General features: G+C 34.0%; 2 protein-coding genes and 1 long non-coding RNA gene across 8 annotated transcripts; 1 reads left to right on the top strand and 2 right to left on the bottom strand.

The window, feature by feature from the left end:
* Window positions 1–936: 936 nt before the first annotated feature.
* Window positions 937–3,250, bottom strand: LOC120190374 (mediator of RNA polymerase II transcription subunit 9-like). The gene is made up of 6 exons (XM_039193463.1): window positions 2,929–3,250; window positions 2,757–2,819; window positions 2,573–2,653; window positions 2,240–2,298; window positions 2,076–2,158; window positions 937–1,202 (listed from the first exon to the last, which is right to left on the bottom strand). Exons 1-5 carry the CDS (start codon window positions 3,184–3,186, stop codon window positions 2,101–2,103), a joined length of 519 nt encoding a protein of 172 aa, XP_039049394.1. The 5' UTR covers window positions 3,187–3,250; the 3' UTR covers window positions 937–1,202; window positions 2,076–2,100.
* A 145-nt stretch (window positions 3,251–3,395) lies between these two features.
* LOC120190375 lies at window positions 3,396–5,840 on the top strand. Its single transcript, XR_005522614.1, has 2 exons — window positions 3,396–3,507; window positions 5,447–5,840. It is a non-coding gene; the product is annotated as an uncharacterized LOC120190375 (long non-coding RNA).
* LOC120190373 (beta-galactosidase 17-like) lies at window positions 5,769–14,647 on the bottom strand. Of its 6 annotated transcripts, none has more exons than XM_039193456.1 (19): window positions 14,390–14,647; window positions 13,972–14,076; window positions 13,502–13,697; window positions 12,916–13,004; window positions 12,639–12,719; window positions 11,836–11,930; window positions 10,980–11,050; window positions 10,573–10,663; window positions 9,889–10,006; window positions 9,712–9,807; window positions 9,583–9,631; window positions 8,452–8,639; window positions 8,277–8,348; window positions 8,016–8,165; window positions 7,352–7,402; window positions 6,807–6,972; window positions 6,464–6,630; window positions 6,273–6,338; window positions 5,769–6,180 (listed from the first exon to the last, which is right to left on the bottom strand). In XM_039193456.1, exons 1-19 carry the CDS (start codon window positions 14,615–14,617, stop codon window positions 6,076–6,078), a joined length of 2,184 nt encoding a protein of 727 aa, XP_039049387.1. In that variant the 5' UTR covers window positions 14,618–14,647; the 3' UTR covers window positions 5,769–6,075. The 6 variants fall into 6 exon arrangements, with proteins under 6 accessions (XP_039049387.1, XP_039049389.1, XP_039049390.1 ...); XM_039193458.1 differs by having other exon boundaries at window positions 6,464–6,612; XM_039193459.1 differs by having other exon boundaries at window positions 6,464–6,609.
* Window positions 14,648–16,510: the final 1,863 nt, after the last annotated feature.

Below are 16,510 nucleotides of genomic sequence, written 5' to 3'. Positions count from 1 at the left end.
AATATTATCTTTAATATCTGCCCAAATTAATTTTGAGCATACATTAATGCTTCAATCATCTCCGAAAGTATTCGACTACGATAAGGACCAATTACTCTTCCACCTATACTGAATGCAGATTTTGATGGGACAATGGAGAAAGGAATGCCCAAAATATCATTTGCTATTTGTTGGATAGTTGGATAAATTACATGTTATATCTTATACAATATTAGAATTTATAAATTAGTATCTAAAATTACACCTAAATTCAATGGTCCAAAATTTAATTGATATTTAGCTGGGCGGCGGATGTGGGGCGGTAATGTCTCAAACCTATTACCCGCCCACCACACGCGACAGGTACAACTTTCTAAATCCACACCCGCCCACTACCCGTTAAAATTATACCTATCCCCGCCCAATTGGAACGGATACGGTGCGAAATCCACAAAATTATACCCGTTTTCCATCCCTATTACCAAAGTTGAATATTTTGAATTGTTTATAATTAATGTGTTTAAGACTTAATTTTTATTTTAGGCTTAATAGACAAGTTGTATAGAAAACAAAGATTATAGTTTGAAGGACGTACGCGTTAGATGGTCCAGCAGACGAACCGAGTCAGTAAGAAAACAGGAATTTCTATGTGCATAGGGTTAAAATTGCTACTTTATTTCAAAAATTAAAAAAATATACATAAAGGTTGCTAATTTCGTATTTTTTATTACTTAAATTTTATTTTTTTGCAACCTAACACCTTGATCGAATTGACAATATAATGCCAACTACCAACCCTTCTACTACACCAAATTAATTTACCATTTTAATCTTAATATAACAAATACCCGATCAATAATGTAATACCTACTAAAAATATATTTACATGTCATTGAAAATTTCACTCACTCACTATAAATAAATTATCAGTTGAATTTATATTATTGTTGGGATATGATAAAGAAAATCCTCTGAACGTGCAGGCCCCAGAGCTCAACAGTAACGATATTCATAGCTCTGTAACATGATAAACAGCACCAACAAGTCATGAATCCGAGATTGCATTTCAACATAGTCTCCTTTGAAAGGAAATTCTGATGAAATAACAAGGTAAATAAGAATGAGAGTTTTCCGCTTGCTGAACAAAGAGATGAAACCGGTATACATCTATGACTACGAGATCTTCGGGCTTTCCTTCTGGTCTTTCACAGAAGGCTATTCACCTGTCACTTGAATATAGAAGCTAAAGTGAGTTATCGAATAAGAAAAACCAGAATAAACTACATACAAAGAAAAGTGGAAGAAAGAAATTCTACGACAGGTTAAGTGCAAAAAACATACGAATCTAACTCAACAGCTCTAGAACAGCAGTGAACAACTTCACAATCTGCTACGAGGGTTTTCAAAGACAATAGAATAAGAATTCATATTCGTTCTCTTTGAAACTAACGCTCTTAAAGAAACCTGCACTGTAGATGACTGGTATAATACCAATACAATGTTTGAGCTGTAAACAGTGTAACCCCAGCGAATAGATTTCCAAGAGGCCAAAGTTGCATTATCGATGCAACATAATAGAGTGTAAAGTTTGATAACAGAGGCTCTCAGATAGAGAAAAACTGCTCAACAAGGTCCAGATTTCCAGTTCTATTACCCAAAAACTTGTATGAGGTTTGATTCATTTTGCTTTCTTGTGCTTGCGTGAGATAGATAATGGTTTGTACATAATTGTTGCCCATATAATATCCATTCTCAAACTACTTATCCTCACCTAATCTTGATATCTTAAACTCTATAACAACATAGGTGACATTCTACTGCTAATCCTAAGTCAAAGGGTTGACTAAGAATTCGAGCCATATATGCATGGTTTCACAAAACCATATCATTCTTCTGATCTGTGCACTTTTTTTACTTATTTTAGACAAAGTGACAAACTACAAAAAGGCAATGCAAAATTGCTTATCTGAATCAAGATTCTTTATGAAAAAGCCTCACTCAAATTGGACATTAAACTGATATGTTAAAATTAAACAGCACAAACTGCGACCATTATTGAAAATATTTATCATATTGTTCACTATTCATTTTTTTACCTGTGCCTAGTAAAGTGAGAAGTGGCTATGGCTCAGTCTTCACAAGGTCTTCCACAGAGCTTCGGTAAGTGGCTATCAGATCCCTAGAACCGGAAGAATATCAAATGAACACGCATTCAACAAGTAGAAAATTTGCAGAAAACACAATTTGACCAATAACTAACCTCCTTTGGTTTAGCAATTGTTCACTTTCCTCCAGCTTTTTCTTTTGCCCTTCAACAGTCTGTATCCAGACATACCGAAAATTCTCGAGTTATACAGAGAACTTTCAACAACAATAGAAGTTAAAAAAACATTGATTCTAATAAGTCAACAAGTTTTAAGAATCTATCATCACTGATAAAGGATACACATTTTCTAAAAATGATAGAAAAATGAATTTTTAATATATTTTGCAGAAGCTTGAATCTCCTTTAAACTCTTGCATCCACATCTCATAACAAATGAATCAGAAGATACGAATTAAATAACCAAGACAAGAAGAGTAGATAATTTACCATAGCTTTAGAATTAAGTGATGCAGCAATCGAATTCAAAAGCTGCTGGCACTTCTCAAAGTGATTGTTCAGTTCATTAATCTTATCAAACCCCAGCAAAAAGCAAAAATAGAAAGAATCAATAACCTTCAAAATAGACACTAAAACCAATCTTAAAATTGGAAAAGAAAGAAACCCAACAAACCAACGCATCGGAGTGTTGATCCCGGGTTCCATTATCAATCGCATCAGCCAAATTCTCCACCAACTGTAAACCCCACATACAGACACACACAATAAATAAATAAGTAAATAAATAAAAAGAAGCAAAAAGGCAGTTAAATAACTTTGTTAAGGTCGTGGTCTTGAAGGATTACATGTAAGAGATGGAAGTGGGAAGCAAGTGACTGATGTTGCTGATTCTGCTGCACTTGCTGCTGCTGCTGCTGTAACATACGCTGTTGTTGTTGTTGTTGGAATTGTTGTGGATGAAATTGTTGCTGCTGATGTTGTTGTTGTGATGGTGAAGGAGAGGAGAGGTATAGATGGTCTTGATTTGAGGGAGTAGATACGTTACTGTGAGTTGGGATGCTGGGGATCATATTCCAGCTTCCCCCTCCTGAATAGGGATCCATCGTCGTCTTTTTCTCTCGCTTCTTTTCTTTCCCTTTGCAGGCGGCGCACAGTTAGACGGTGATATAAGCGTCATTGCCAGTGTACGCATTTCATCCAATAACATTCTGCCACGTTTGGTAGGAAAATGAGAAACGTGTCGTTAAAATAAACATTTTTCCCCTTGTATAAGAAAAACATACCTCATTTTTTATTATTATTTTGATTAAAAACAGACCTCATTAGTATATATATTTATTACGATCTTCTTCATTTCTCTTATTACACTCCAAGCTATTGGCAAAAGGACTCGGTCGAAAAGAGTTTTCTCTGTAAATTTTAAGGTTCGGTTTCTCCTTTATATTGTCTGGCCTATTATATGATCTGGGATTCTTTCTGTTTTTTAGTTACTTTTATTGCTCTTTGACCTAAAGTTTGATAACGAAGACGTAACGGAAGTGGGGTAAAATGTAAACTTCTTTGCCTGGGTTGGGGATAGGAGGGCGTTACAGTTGATTTGATTTTGGGAAAATGGATTCTTAGCAGGAACTGCTTTTCTCCTTCGGGATCAAATTATATATTTTTCCAGGATTTGTGGTCATTATGAAAGATTAAGTAATAGCTTGTTGTTCTTGCAGAAAGTTCATAGGGAGAAAAGGTGGATTTTAGTTTTGTGGTTTAGATTGATTTGATTCTTTTTTCAGATTGTTGAAAATTGCCTGTGAGAATTGGAAATCCTAAATGGTGTTTTGTTAACATTATGAAAAATGATATATATATATATATATATATATATAGAGAGAGAGAGAGAGAGAGATGTTAACCATTTTGAACTTGCTATAGGGTTTTGCCTTTCAGTGCTTTCAAGGATGTAGAACTGATTGTGGAATAGGTTAAAAATGAAGGATTCCAAGAGATTTTTCCTATATGGGATGATTGTTTCATATTCAGTTATGCTTGTAACTTTGCTGAATGCTTAGTCCTATGGATCAGAAAATGGAAGAGGAGGAAGCTGCTCATATTTATTTGTTACCACTTATCCGTAGATTAGTAGGTTTTCTGTGTTTATTAGTCAACAAAATGCTTGTGTTTCCAACACTTACAAAGAACAGTAACTTTGATCTCTCATGGTATAAGACGACAAAGTGATGCCGGAGCTTTTACTATTATGTTATTTTATTATATTAGTCTTATTAATTAATTAGCAGACATATAGATAGATGGCTAGGATTATAGGATATCTGGGTTACATCTAGGATTAGGATTGAAACTTTGCTTGCAAGAAAGCAGACCTGTATAAATAAGTTGTAGGCTTTACGGCCAAAATAATTCTTATTATTTTTCTTTGAATTATTAGAAAGAAACTAGGGGTTTTTATAACCCTAAATTTTCTTGAGTTTCATCTTCTTTCCCATTCCTATTCCTGTCATAATTTTACTGTTCTATTGCTGATTTCCTTCTTAGCCACATCACAAAGGCTTCCCTATGTTATGAATCTGTAACTATTGGTCATATGGTCTACTTGATCTTGTAGTTTAATTTTTCAACAAAGATGACATGACTTGTTGTCTAGAATTGAAGTGCTTTAGATGTGAGTTGAACTAGAATTGTACTAAGATGAAACGGACGCAAGATTTTATGTTAGGAGATGCGAACTTATAAAATCTTAAGTAGGGAAGAACTTATAAAATTTGGGGGGGCGAAAACATAATTTCTATAGAAAATATAAAGAAAATATTTAAAATATATAGAAATTTAAATTTTTATGGGGGCGACCACCCCACCCGCCCCCCTAGGTCCATCTCTGAATGTTTGCATCTACGAATTGTTGATCATCAAGTTCAACAATATGGCAGGTTACGTCAGTCATATGGCTTATTTGGTCTCAATAAGCATTACTAAGTTTAAAATCTGTAATCTAACGAACCAATCCAGGATACATTGATGTTTTAACTCTGTTGAGCTTTAGCTTTAGTTGATGTTTGGAGCGGGAATGTGTAAATCTTTGGTTAAAATTTCCAGCTAAAAAAGGAAACAGAAGTAAAAGATTCAACTCCGTTAGGTATTTAGGCAACCAAACAGAAATTCTGTGATGAGCTACAGGATGTTTGTCTACCATTTTTTTTACATGGGTCAATTCTTTTGCATTTTTAATCATTTCATTCATAAAAGGAAGAAAACATCGAAGTTTTATAGTTTAGGTTTACTGAATTTATTGACAATTTTGATGTGTATATTTGTTCGAATGAGAGAATAGACATTTGAATTTTTGTAATAATGGAGAAATTGCAGATTCTTCGATAAAAAAAATGGCCGTGAAACCAACAGCAGCATTGAGGGCTTTTCTTTTTGGAGGGATAGCTGTTTTTGCTAAAGTAGCCGGGGCAATGAAGGCTGCCGGTGGTGCTAAGCTGGGTGCTGCTGCAGCTGCCATGACCGTGGCAACATCTGCTGTTATGACAGGATCGAAACAGGACCCAAGAGATGGATCTAGGCAACCTCCAAAATGATATGCCTTCTCTTTCTTTCTTTCTTTCAGCAGCTTGTAGACGTTGCTCACAGGGAGCTTGTCAAGAGCAGATGGCCGTGCTTGGCATTCCATTTCTGGTCATTACCGAGATTTCTTTTGAAATCACTTGAAATAAGAAAAGCCAACACTTCTTATTTGAATTAAGCAGAAGATGGTATGTTGCTATTCAAGTACAAATGTGAACGTTTCTCTTTACATTCTTAAGCATTAAAGTACAGTTGTTTTATTTGAAGTTGTCTTTTTGGCTCACTTGCATACACCCAAACGCACATTCCCTCCGGAAAATAGAAACATTCTCAAGTAGATCCAGCATTAATTGATTGCTGTAATGCTCAGCTCTGCCATCCCCCATTTTGCCAAACTGGTGTTTCAGTCGGTGCCATTAAAGTTGATGCACACTCGCTTTTCTTGGACCACAAGAGAAATCTGGTTGATCAACCGAATCTACCACAAGCTCAGGGTTCGGTGATTCTAACTCAAATATCACCTACAAAATGATGAACCAAACCATCATGGAAGAAAATTTCATTGAGATTGAAAATATACAACCATTCCATAAATTACAGAGGCATTTCATACCAAAACATTTTCCCCGTGCTGAAGGATTGGAGCAGGGATATAAAGGCTGCATTGTGGTCCTGATGTCTGCAAAAAAAAAAAAAGTATCGCTTTTATTTTCAGAGTAGTTCCCTTCATGCCCAGAGGAAATATTCGCAAATGACATATAATTAACAGCATGCCAGGCCTAGAAAGAAATTAAACCATCTTACCGGCCAATATCTTCCAATGTTGAATTCATTAACGAAAACAATCCCTTTCCCCCACCCTCTAAGTGAAATGTATGTATCAGTAACTTCAGTCGTTGTATCAATAGAGAAATGGCCGCTGTAGAACGATGGCCCTTCTAAAACACCCTCTGCTTTAGGGAAAGCAAGTCTTTACGATATCATCATTTTTGCACATCATATATTGTTTCTTCATTAGATTGTAGATTGCAATTAGGTATAAAGAAGGAAAGTGTAAGATGAGTAAGAAACTACGCAGAAATTGATAGTAGAATTGTACAGAGTACAAACATTTGATACAGATATTTTTTGTGTTCATGAAACATACCTGACTTGTGTTCTAGTTTTTCACGGGAAGATACTTCATGGAATTTGAACGCAATCTGAATGATGGGATGGAATTTTGGCACCTCGTTCAGGTTATGGAAAGGAATTGAGATCATTTTCCATCTTGTCAAAACTCTCCCATCAACATAAACAGGAGACAAAATACCCTACAAAATTAGAGTAAAGAACAATCATCTGTTAGGCTACCATCGTTGCGTGGTTTTGGTTCCTTTCCTTACCGCTGTTTCACGGTAAAGTGGATCTAAAAGAACAGTTATCATTGATCAACTAGCTTATCAAGTTTCCCTGACAGAGGAGAATTACATTTTAAATATCTTTCCCTTCTAGTAAGCAATGGATTGATGTCATGCAGGCTAGCGATTACATAAGTATATCTTTCGAATCTACTAGCAACGGAGCAAAATTCTAATGAATGGCGATGTATGAGGATTTGAGTGATGCCAATAAATAAAAATGACTAATGACGTGACATTTCAGAAATTATTCGAAATAAAAGAATAATTTTCAACTTTACGGGTACTTTACCTTCCTATCAAAGATGTATGGTCCATAATTTACACGACCCATGTTTTCAACCTGCAAATGTCAAGTTGTAGAAACAAAGATATGAAATAGATGTATGATAGAAACGGAAGAAGAAAAGAATAAAGCAAGAAACTTAAAAGACATTGTTGTTAGGTCTTGCAGAAGTTTGATACACTGCTAAGCATCTAACTTAATATGAATATGGATTAATAAACTTAATGATACCGCAAGTCAGCATATTCTCACTAATCTTATTGTAAATACTCTAAGAAGAAAGAAAGTGAGAATACAAATGAAGAGAGATCATAGTGAGAATTCAAATGAGAGAGATCATAAGTTCTATTTGAATTGATTGCTGAAACAATAAAGAACGATCTGCTTTATAGGCTGAGAATTACAAAAGTAAAGTGTAACTAGAGATCGTTTTCCTAACCTTTTATCTCATCAAAAAGCTTATCTTATCTTCTAAAGAGATAAGTCCTAATCATACAGTACAAGTAAATTATAAATAGAATTAAAATTTAAGATTAAACAAAAACTCCTTTTCTAATAGCTTTTAAATTACGAAAGGTTTCCACAGCTATCATTTAACATTCACAGATAATTGCCAATTTGCATAAACCACAAATGGTGATATGCTCGAAGCATGAGGAAAGTTGGTTACCAAAATAAATAAGCTGGTGTTGGAAACACATTTAGCATTGGGAAGATCAATTGCTTGATTTGACCATCTTTCAATTGTACCAACATATGATATTTGTCTACCATTAACTTCAGGGGAGCATGATATGAACACTTGAGCTCTGTCATGCACCTGCAAGCATCATATTTTATAGAAAATTAAATTTCTATGTATCATTTGTCAATATTGAAGCACCGAGGAAAGATAACTCGGTAACCTTTACAGAATGATAGGATGGCATACCTTTGGTATAACTAGCTTACTTCTGCCAGTTTTGGGTGCATATTCAGATACATATAATACAAATCCAAACATCTGGATGTTAGGAAAGACGAGAAAGTATTCAGCAATCTGGGATTTGTATTAAATTGCTAAACGCAGAAGCAAATGAGCAGTAAAGCTTGTAAATTTTGCACACCTGGTTTAAATACTCCATTGCAGTTGGATTTTCAGATTCAACAATGCGTGCAGAATCAATTTGATCAAGTAAATCAAATAAAAATGCCGTTCTTTTTAACTGGATGGATCCATATCCAGTCTTTTTATTATTGGAAGGAACTGGAGGTAGAGATACTGAACTATACTTCCCCACTACTCTCCTAATGGCTGAAATCACAATAGGTGAATGGAGTATGCTAATAGACAATCAGTTGCAAGAGAAAAAAGTTTGATTTTTTTTATCCCAACTATTAATTTGTACACAAGTATCAGAAACAGACCAGGAAACCCCGTGTAACTGCACAAAAACTAGGATAAAATGATCACGACACCAAAGACCAAACCACAGTCACAACAGAGTGCCGACTGTAAACTTTACAAGGGGAAACCAATAAATAGTTAACAGAAAAATTAAGGAAAAAAATGATAACAAGGCTTTTAGAGAACCTTTTCAATAATGTGAGATGAAATGCATTGAAGCATTCTGCCAGGCACAAATTTACTCATATTCTCTATGATAAACAATTGCCATTTAAATGATAATGTTTTAGACTTTTGCCAATTTCAAAAGATTGTAGCAATCACGCCATAATGTCCATCAACATGTGCATCAATTACTGAATGTATCAGTTCTTAAAACTGTAGTTATGTTGCAAGCTACAATATCTATATACACACACGGAGAGGTAAAATTACCATGAATATAAGCAATACCTATACAGAAAGTCGGTTCCCTCTAACACCAAATGAAAGGACCATGTCCAACTAAAGGAAATAGAAATCAAACAGGTAATCTGCTTCTGCCATTGGTCTAGTACATCTGCTTAAATCCTCTATCTCCTATCTAACTATCTGCCATATCACTCTGTATCTGCTAACTTTTTTTTTTGGATAAGCTCATCCACTTCTCATTGGAGACAAATTTTATCATGTTTGGTAACCAAAGTTGTCTGGAAGCTCATCAATATGTATAATATTGATTAGCATGCACAAATCAAACGTAGAAATTGATATTTGCATGGTAGTTTTACTTCCCAACAAAATCATGCAAAATTTCAAGATATTATCCTTCTGGTCTTGAAATATTCAGCCAGCTAAATTAGGATTATACCTTTGAATTTTGCATTTTGTACATCACCAGACTCCGTAATTGGTGCATCCTGGGGTTAAGTAAAATCATTTCAAAGCTTGAAAAGTATAAATTAAAATACTGAATACAAGAAGGAAAAACCATTCTCACATAATCATAGGACGTTAGATCAGGTTTGTAATCTGACTCATCCACGCCAGTATTTGCTCCATTATAAAATCCAAAGTTTGTTCCACCATGTGCCATCTGGAATTCAAAGGTCTATATCATAGCATGACCATACAGATCATAACTACACAGAAATAAAAGTAGGATGGAAGAACACACATAAAGCACCACAGAACCATTGTGTAACATAATTTTTTCCAAGGCAGCTGCAGTAAACTCTGCATCAGTTCTTGCCATCTTCTCACTCCAGTGTGTAAGCCAACCTGTATAAAATTCCCTGAAATAAATTCGGGTCAATACAAATTCAAGTCATCTGGATTTCAGAACATTCGAATTTAGGCCATTTGGGGTCTGACACTCGAGTTATTTCAATTCATGTCATTCAAATTGGTCATCTCAGGTAGAAGTCTTTAGTTTTAAAATCAAACAATTAGATCGTGAGTTAACTGGTTGAAGAAGTCATATTTCACCAATTATAATTAAGTTATTCAAAGTTACTTATAGTATATCTTCAATTTTGATTTTTTTTATATTATAAAAAGGCATTTATGCTACTTAATCATTAAAAATATTATTTATCATCTAATTATAATTTGCATAAATGAAATTTAGTTATATGAAGCAAAAAGAATACTTCATACTTTTTACTCCTAAAGATAATTCTCAAAGATAAAATATTAAGTCTGTTTATAATATTTAATCTTTGAGAATAATCTTTATGAGTAAAAAGTAAGAAAGATATTACGTCTTCTGCTGACACTAATCTTGGGTTCAATCCCCGGACAACCCCTCCCCCTATTCCCTTATCAGAAAAGTAAAAAATTAACACAAATAGACACTCACGAAGAAAGCGGTGGTGATTTCCCAGGCAAATTGAACTCCTTTTGTAACTTGAATATGGGCCAAGGGTTATCACCAGTAGTGAAGTCAACAGCTACAAATCAGAAACAGTTACTATTAACTTATAGTCAATTCTGTGTGCATGCATTATGCTCTGTGCTCAAGCTATTCTGATTTACCATTAGTGATACACTATACGAAAGCATAGATGAATATGAGAATATAAAACAATAGTTTTTGTTCTTTCTTTGTTTGGTGGGGGCCTGGGGGCATTAAAAATATCAAAGGGCTGAGAACATGATCCAAAAAGTGTTGAGGAATAGGAAGATTATTATTTGCTTCTTATGTTATAAGATGCTCTGTTAGTTTCCCAACTTTTCAAATAAGGACATGTTGATGTTGAACAGTACCTGCAAAGACACCATGTCCCCGAATGGTCCCTTTCTCAAGAGTTTCTCTAGAGCCTCCGTCAGTAGTGTACCTGAAACCATCATAACTCGTCCAGATAAGTAAAAAATAATCCCATCAGAATGCAATACTGTGCTTGAAGTCATTTGATTAAAGTATGATGCATCAATACTTCTAATTCTTAATAATGTCAAGAAGATAATGTAAAAAGGGAGGACCTGTAACAAAGTCCACTGTTGTTAATCCTAGATGAGCAATAAACAATATTTCTATAAATTACCACAGTAATGCAGACCTGCCTTTCAAGTACTAAGTACTACAGATAACAAACTTTAAATCAGAATAGTTTGAGAAGGCTCCATTAACAGTAAACAATGCCATTGTGGTTACGTACTTGCACGGTAGTGTCAAACATATGAATGTTCACAATGTGAAAGACATGGGACCAACTATAAAACCCAAAATTTTCATCTTTAAATTTCAGAAAATATTACTTCAACCTTCAATGAGTACATGCCGGATAACAGTCTGTAAAAGATACTGGTATAGTCCAATCTGTAATTTGGAACGGCCATCATGCATGTAAATATGAACTAACCAGTATTTTCTTCTGCACATTCAGTTAGCCTTTTTCTATGATGGAGTTTGCAGTAAACTTTTTATTTCCTGCCTATACACCTGATTAATTGACATTCCAATGGGCAAAATCTAAGAAATGCAGTACAATTTGATGGTTTATCAACAAAAACTCAAATCATGAAAGTTTGAATCTTTCCTGAAGAATTAGAGTTTACATGATAAACGGAAGATTATCTAGGGTGTAAGCAATGAAAGGGATTAAAGAAAATATCCTCTTACAAAATAATGTCTTCCCCAAGATGTTCTCTAGCTAACTTCACCAAGTGTCTAAGATAAGCTTTATCATCTCCATATGACCCAAATTCATTTTCAATCTGTACCAAAGTATAAAATCTCATTATAGTTGAAGATTACAGACATAAAATGTTGAAACTTCGGAGAATGACATTCAACAGTACAAATATATATATTATAAGGAAGGAATAGAATTATGTGTATAAAGGGAATGTTGTTTTTACTGTGTCGTACAAAGAAAAGAAAGGACAAGAAACATGTTAAACTAGCATTTCTTTCAGGCACACCATATAATCTTTCAAATGGTGAGCTACAAACTCAAATAGCAGGAGGGTTGATAACCCTCAGTTACCTATTTAGACTCCTACAGGGCTCATTTATTTGTTCCTTTTGAATCACTTTTCACTCTTAGCCCCAAAAAAGAAATCAAGTAAAATGATGTTTAAATATAGGCAAGTCTTTTGTCTTTTCCTTTGTTCAAGTATCTTCCTAGTTCCTGATTATCCCAGGTTTTTCTTCTTCTTTCATCAAAAGAGGGTCTTTTCCACAAGTGCCGTAGTTTGTAAACTTTGAACTCACATCAACCACCCAGTTGGCCTTAATTCAAGATAGGGTAAATTCAACAACATGAAGCAGCAGGAACAATTACCAGATGGAGAAATTTGTTTTAATAAAGAGGCATAAGCCTTTCTATCATTGCTTAAAAATCCTTGGAGATAAAACAGACTGGCAAACTAGTTTTACCGAAGGAATTCGACTAGCTAATAAAATATATTCTATGCCCGTACCTGAACCATTATGATAGGGCCTCCATTTCCATAAAGAAGAGGAGCTACTTTTGGAAGAAGGACCCCCCACCATCCTTCAACCTGTAATATCATATTGAAAAAATAATACAGCCAATACAAAATGTCAATTGATCCATCCTCCAAGAACATATATAAGTAAACAGAAACCATACAATATAACTCCGACGTAGAATTTGTGCTGAGCATGAAAACTATAACATTTAATCCAACATCTACGCCACATCCTTACTTAAACATAAGGACTATATGAGAGTACCTTTTGAAGATAAGCAGGATCTGATGACCTTAATCTGACATCTGGAGATATGGAAAGCAACCAAGGTGGGAACCCTCCAAGATCCCACTCTGCAAGAGACATATGTTCCCAAAAGGAAACCATGTCAGTATCGACACTAAATATTAAGACATCTATTGTCACAAGAACTGAGAGCCAGAAATTATCTAGTGTACATGCAATTATATCAGTGAGCACAATGTATTATCTCCTTTTTCTTCTTCTTCTTTTGCATACTCCTTTAATAACACTTGCAAATTGCAACAAGAGGGAAATTGTGTCGGATAAGAATACAAGAAAACAACAAGTTCTGAAGATCATCAAAATGAATGGGTTGCCCAGGGTACTATAAGTAATGCAATATTGAAGAAACAGATCAGAAACAAATGAGCTATAATAAATTGGCAATGACAGGGAAGCTTATCATTATAAGGTTAAAAATTTGAGTTCAAATCTATCCCTCGTTAATGTGAATATAAGAAGCAACCTACTGGGAAATATTATGGACCCATTCCTAATACATAAAGTAAATAGCTAAAAATTATACACACATGACAGAAAGACTAACCTCCACAAATATAAGGCCCAGCTCGAAGCATGACAAGGAGGCCTAGATTCTGGCAAAGTTTGAGAAATGATACTAAATCTGCAATGCCTTCAAAAACCAGTTTGCCAGCTTCTGGTTCATGCAAATTCCAAGGAATATAAGTTTGAATGGTATTCAACCCCAATGCTTTTGCTCTCAAAAGCCTATCTTCCCAGTACTGCATCCGTAAGATAGTAGGTTATCAATTGGATAAAAGAGCATCCAAGTCCCCACTTCTAACATAATCAGAACATATGTCATCTCCACAAAGTAACAGATCTCTACTATTCTTGTGTGTGTGTGTGTGTTTCCCTCCTTTTATACCACCTATATGCTGAAAACCTTTAGAACCTTTTCTACAACCTTCTCAAATCCACTTATCCCATTAAAACAACAACTGAAAGAATGAATAGGTTTAGAAGAGGCTAAGCGCGAACAGAGAGAACAAATACCTCAGGATGAACCCGAAAATAATGCAAGTCACCACCAATTATCTGAAAAGGCTTCCCGTCTTTCCAGAACATATCCTCCGCAATCTCAAATTTTGTAACATCAGTCTGACATACAATCACACAAAAAAAGAATACCATCAACATATAAACCCTAAAAACAAATAAGAAACAGCTACCGTGAAATTTTAAAAACAAATAATTTGATAACATCATTAATTCTTCTTTTTAAGGCAATAGAAATCAACTACTCAAATATCTAATTCCTTTTCCTTCTACACTCCACATTTCCCTTCTCAATTCAGCACAGAAAAGGAATATACATACAAAAGAGTAAATATAAATTTGAAAGCTACTTTAAAGTTTAAGCTAAAGCATAAATTTCCAGAAATTAACTTTGAATATTTACAAGATACTTTACTTTTTGGCGGCGGTGCTGACGCTGGTGACGAGGAAGAAGAAAGTGAACATCGTGGGAGTGAGAGTAAAGCGAAGGGAGAGAAGCGAAGACGGGAAGGAAAGAAACGAAAGCTAAAACGGAAAGCAAAACGAAGAAGATCATCGTCGTTTTTCTGCTTCGCTTTCTCGCCATTGTTGAAATTGATTTGGAGGTTGACTCCGTAGCAGCTAGGCGTTTACTTCGATTCATTACTTTGCCGCTGCTTTTACGCTTCAGTTACATAGTGCCGCGCTTTTCTTAATCGACTAAAGTTTAGTTTTTAATGGCATCGTATCAAAATAAAATTTAAATTAAATATTAAATACAATTTTATTAAAAAAATAAAATTTAAATATAAAAAAATATTTTAGATATTAAATATATAGTTTACCCTTATAAATATTGTATTTAATATATATTAATTGTAAAAATTGTTGTTTACAATTTACAAATGTCGGTAGATTGTCTAAACCCAGAATATGTGCCAATCTCAGACAGGTCATGTTTAAGGCTGTCGATGACACATAAAAAGTCTCATTCGCGGGTCACATGTCGTGCGAATCCAACCGCTTTAACAGCAGCTAAAGCTTCAACCGCCAAAGGATTTTCTTCTCGTTGAATCTTTGTTGGTGCCGTTACATTACTTGCATAGAGGATGGACCGAACACACCGTGATGTAATCGTCTTTTTTAAAAAAATAAATAAATATTAATATATACTTTACATATTTTTTTATATAATATTGTTAATCAATAATTTATTTATATTCTCATATAATTTTTTAAATAATTTTCTTTTAAAACTTTAAAACTTTATTCTTAACGTAAAATCTTACATTTGTCTGAGTGCGTATAACAATCCCAGCTCCACCACTCTAGCTAGATTCATCAGAGCGTCAAAATTTACTTAGAACATGTTAGCCGGTGATGCTTTCCAATGACAGTCTCTGGTTCGGTTGACAGCAAGGCGTTTGGGCAGCTTTGAACGCTTCCACTCAGTAACCTTCTTTTCCGCGCTGACAGTAGGCGTTTTCCTAGTTGGTGCCCTCGTGTCCGCTCTGATGCAAGAAAATAAGCGTTGAATGTTAGACAGGTCCTAATTTTTTTAAGAGAATATATTACTTATTTTGAATATATTTTTATTTTTATTTTAAATTTATACCGATTATTCATTACTCTATGATAAGTTAACTTAATATTCATATAATAGTATTAATGAACGAAAAATGTATAAACATTTGTTGTTTCTAAATTACAGAACTAAAACAATTTTACCATATATCATTTTTATGGTGCGAACAATGAAGCTATTGTTCTCAAGTATTTTTTAGGTTAATATCTTTATCTAAAAAAACAACAAAATAACATACATAAATATATTAAAGATTGTAGATTCAGACATGTCTTAATGAGTAATACTCTTCGAAATAAATATTTGAAGGTTATAATAAATTTAAACAAATTAAAGACTTGAGATTAATTTATGTATTATATAAAATAAGGGGGAAATCTTGGTTATGATATGGACGTGATATAAAGAAATTGGGCCAAGGGTCCACCTTCAAATTTTGAAAAGAAGACTGTAGAACACCAACTTAGAAATACTCAAAACTACAAACAAAGCCGCCACCTCCATCATTTTTTGTTTCTATCTTTTCCTGCTAACCCACTCATAACTTTGATAATTACCAACTTTTCTAACATGCATATGTGTAAATATATATATATATATGAATAAGATCCAATTATATATAATATATTTTTTTAAATTTTACATAGATATAAGATCGGTAAATGAATGAAAATAAATAATTAAGATTAACAATAAAAATGAGAATATATTCACTAAAAAATAAGAAATTAATCTTAATTCGTATAAAAATAAAATAAAATTTACATTATATAAATGGATCGTGGGTATATATATATATATATATATTGTTAATCAATATCAAGGGAGAAAGTCACCCACCAGACAAAAAGTAAGAAAAAACATAGACATTACACTTTTTTTTAAAAGGACACAGAGACAATACACATGGATTTAGGGGATTGTGCCTTTATCCCACCATGCAAAGCTCATGTCATGCCCATTCTATGAATA

The sequence above is a fragment of the Hibiscus syriacus genome, unplaced genomic scaffold (assembly GCF_006381635.1).
Source record: "Hibiscus syriacus cultivar Baekdansim isolate YM2019G1 unplaced genomic scaffold, ASM638163v2 tig00116962_pilon, whole genome shotgun sequence".
Taxonomy (NCBI): Eukaryota; Viridiplantae; Streptophyta; class Magnoliopsida; order Malvales; family Malvaceae; genus Hibiscus; species Hibiscus syriacus.
The sequence above is the reverse complement of the archived record's forward strand: the minus strand, read 5'-3'. Positions and strand labels throughout refer to the sequence as shown.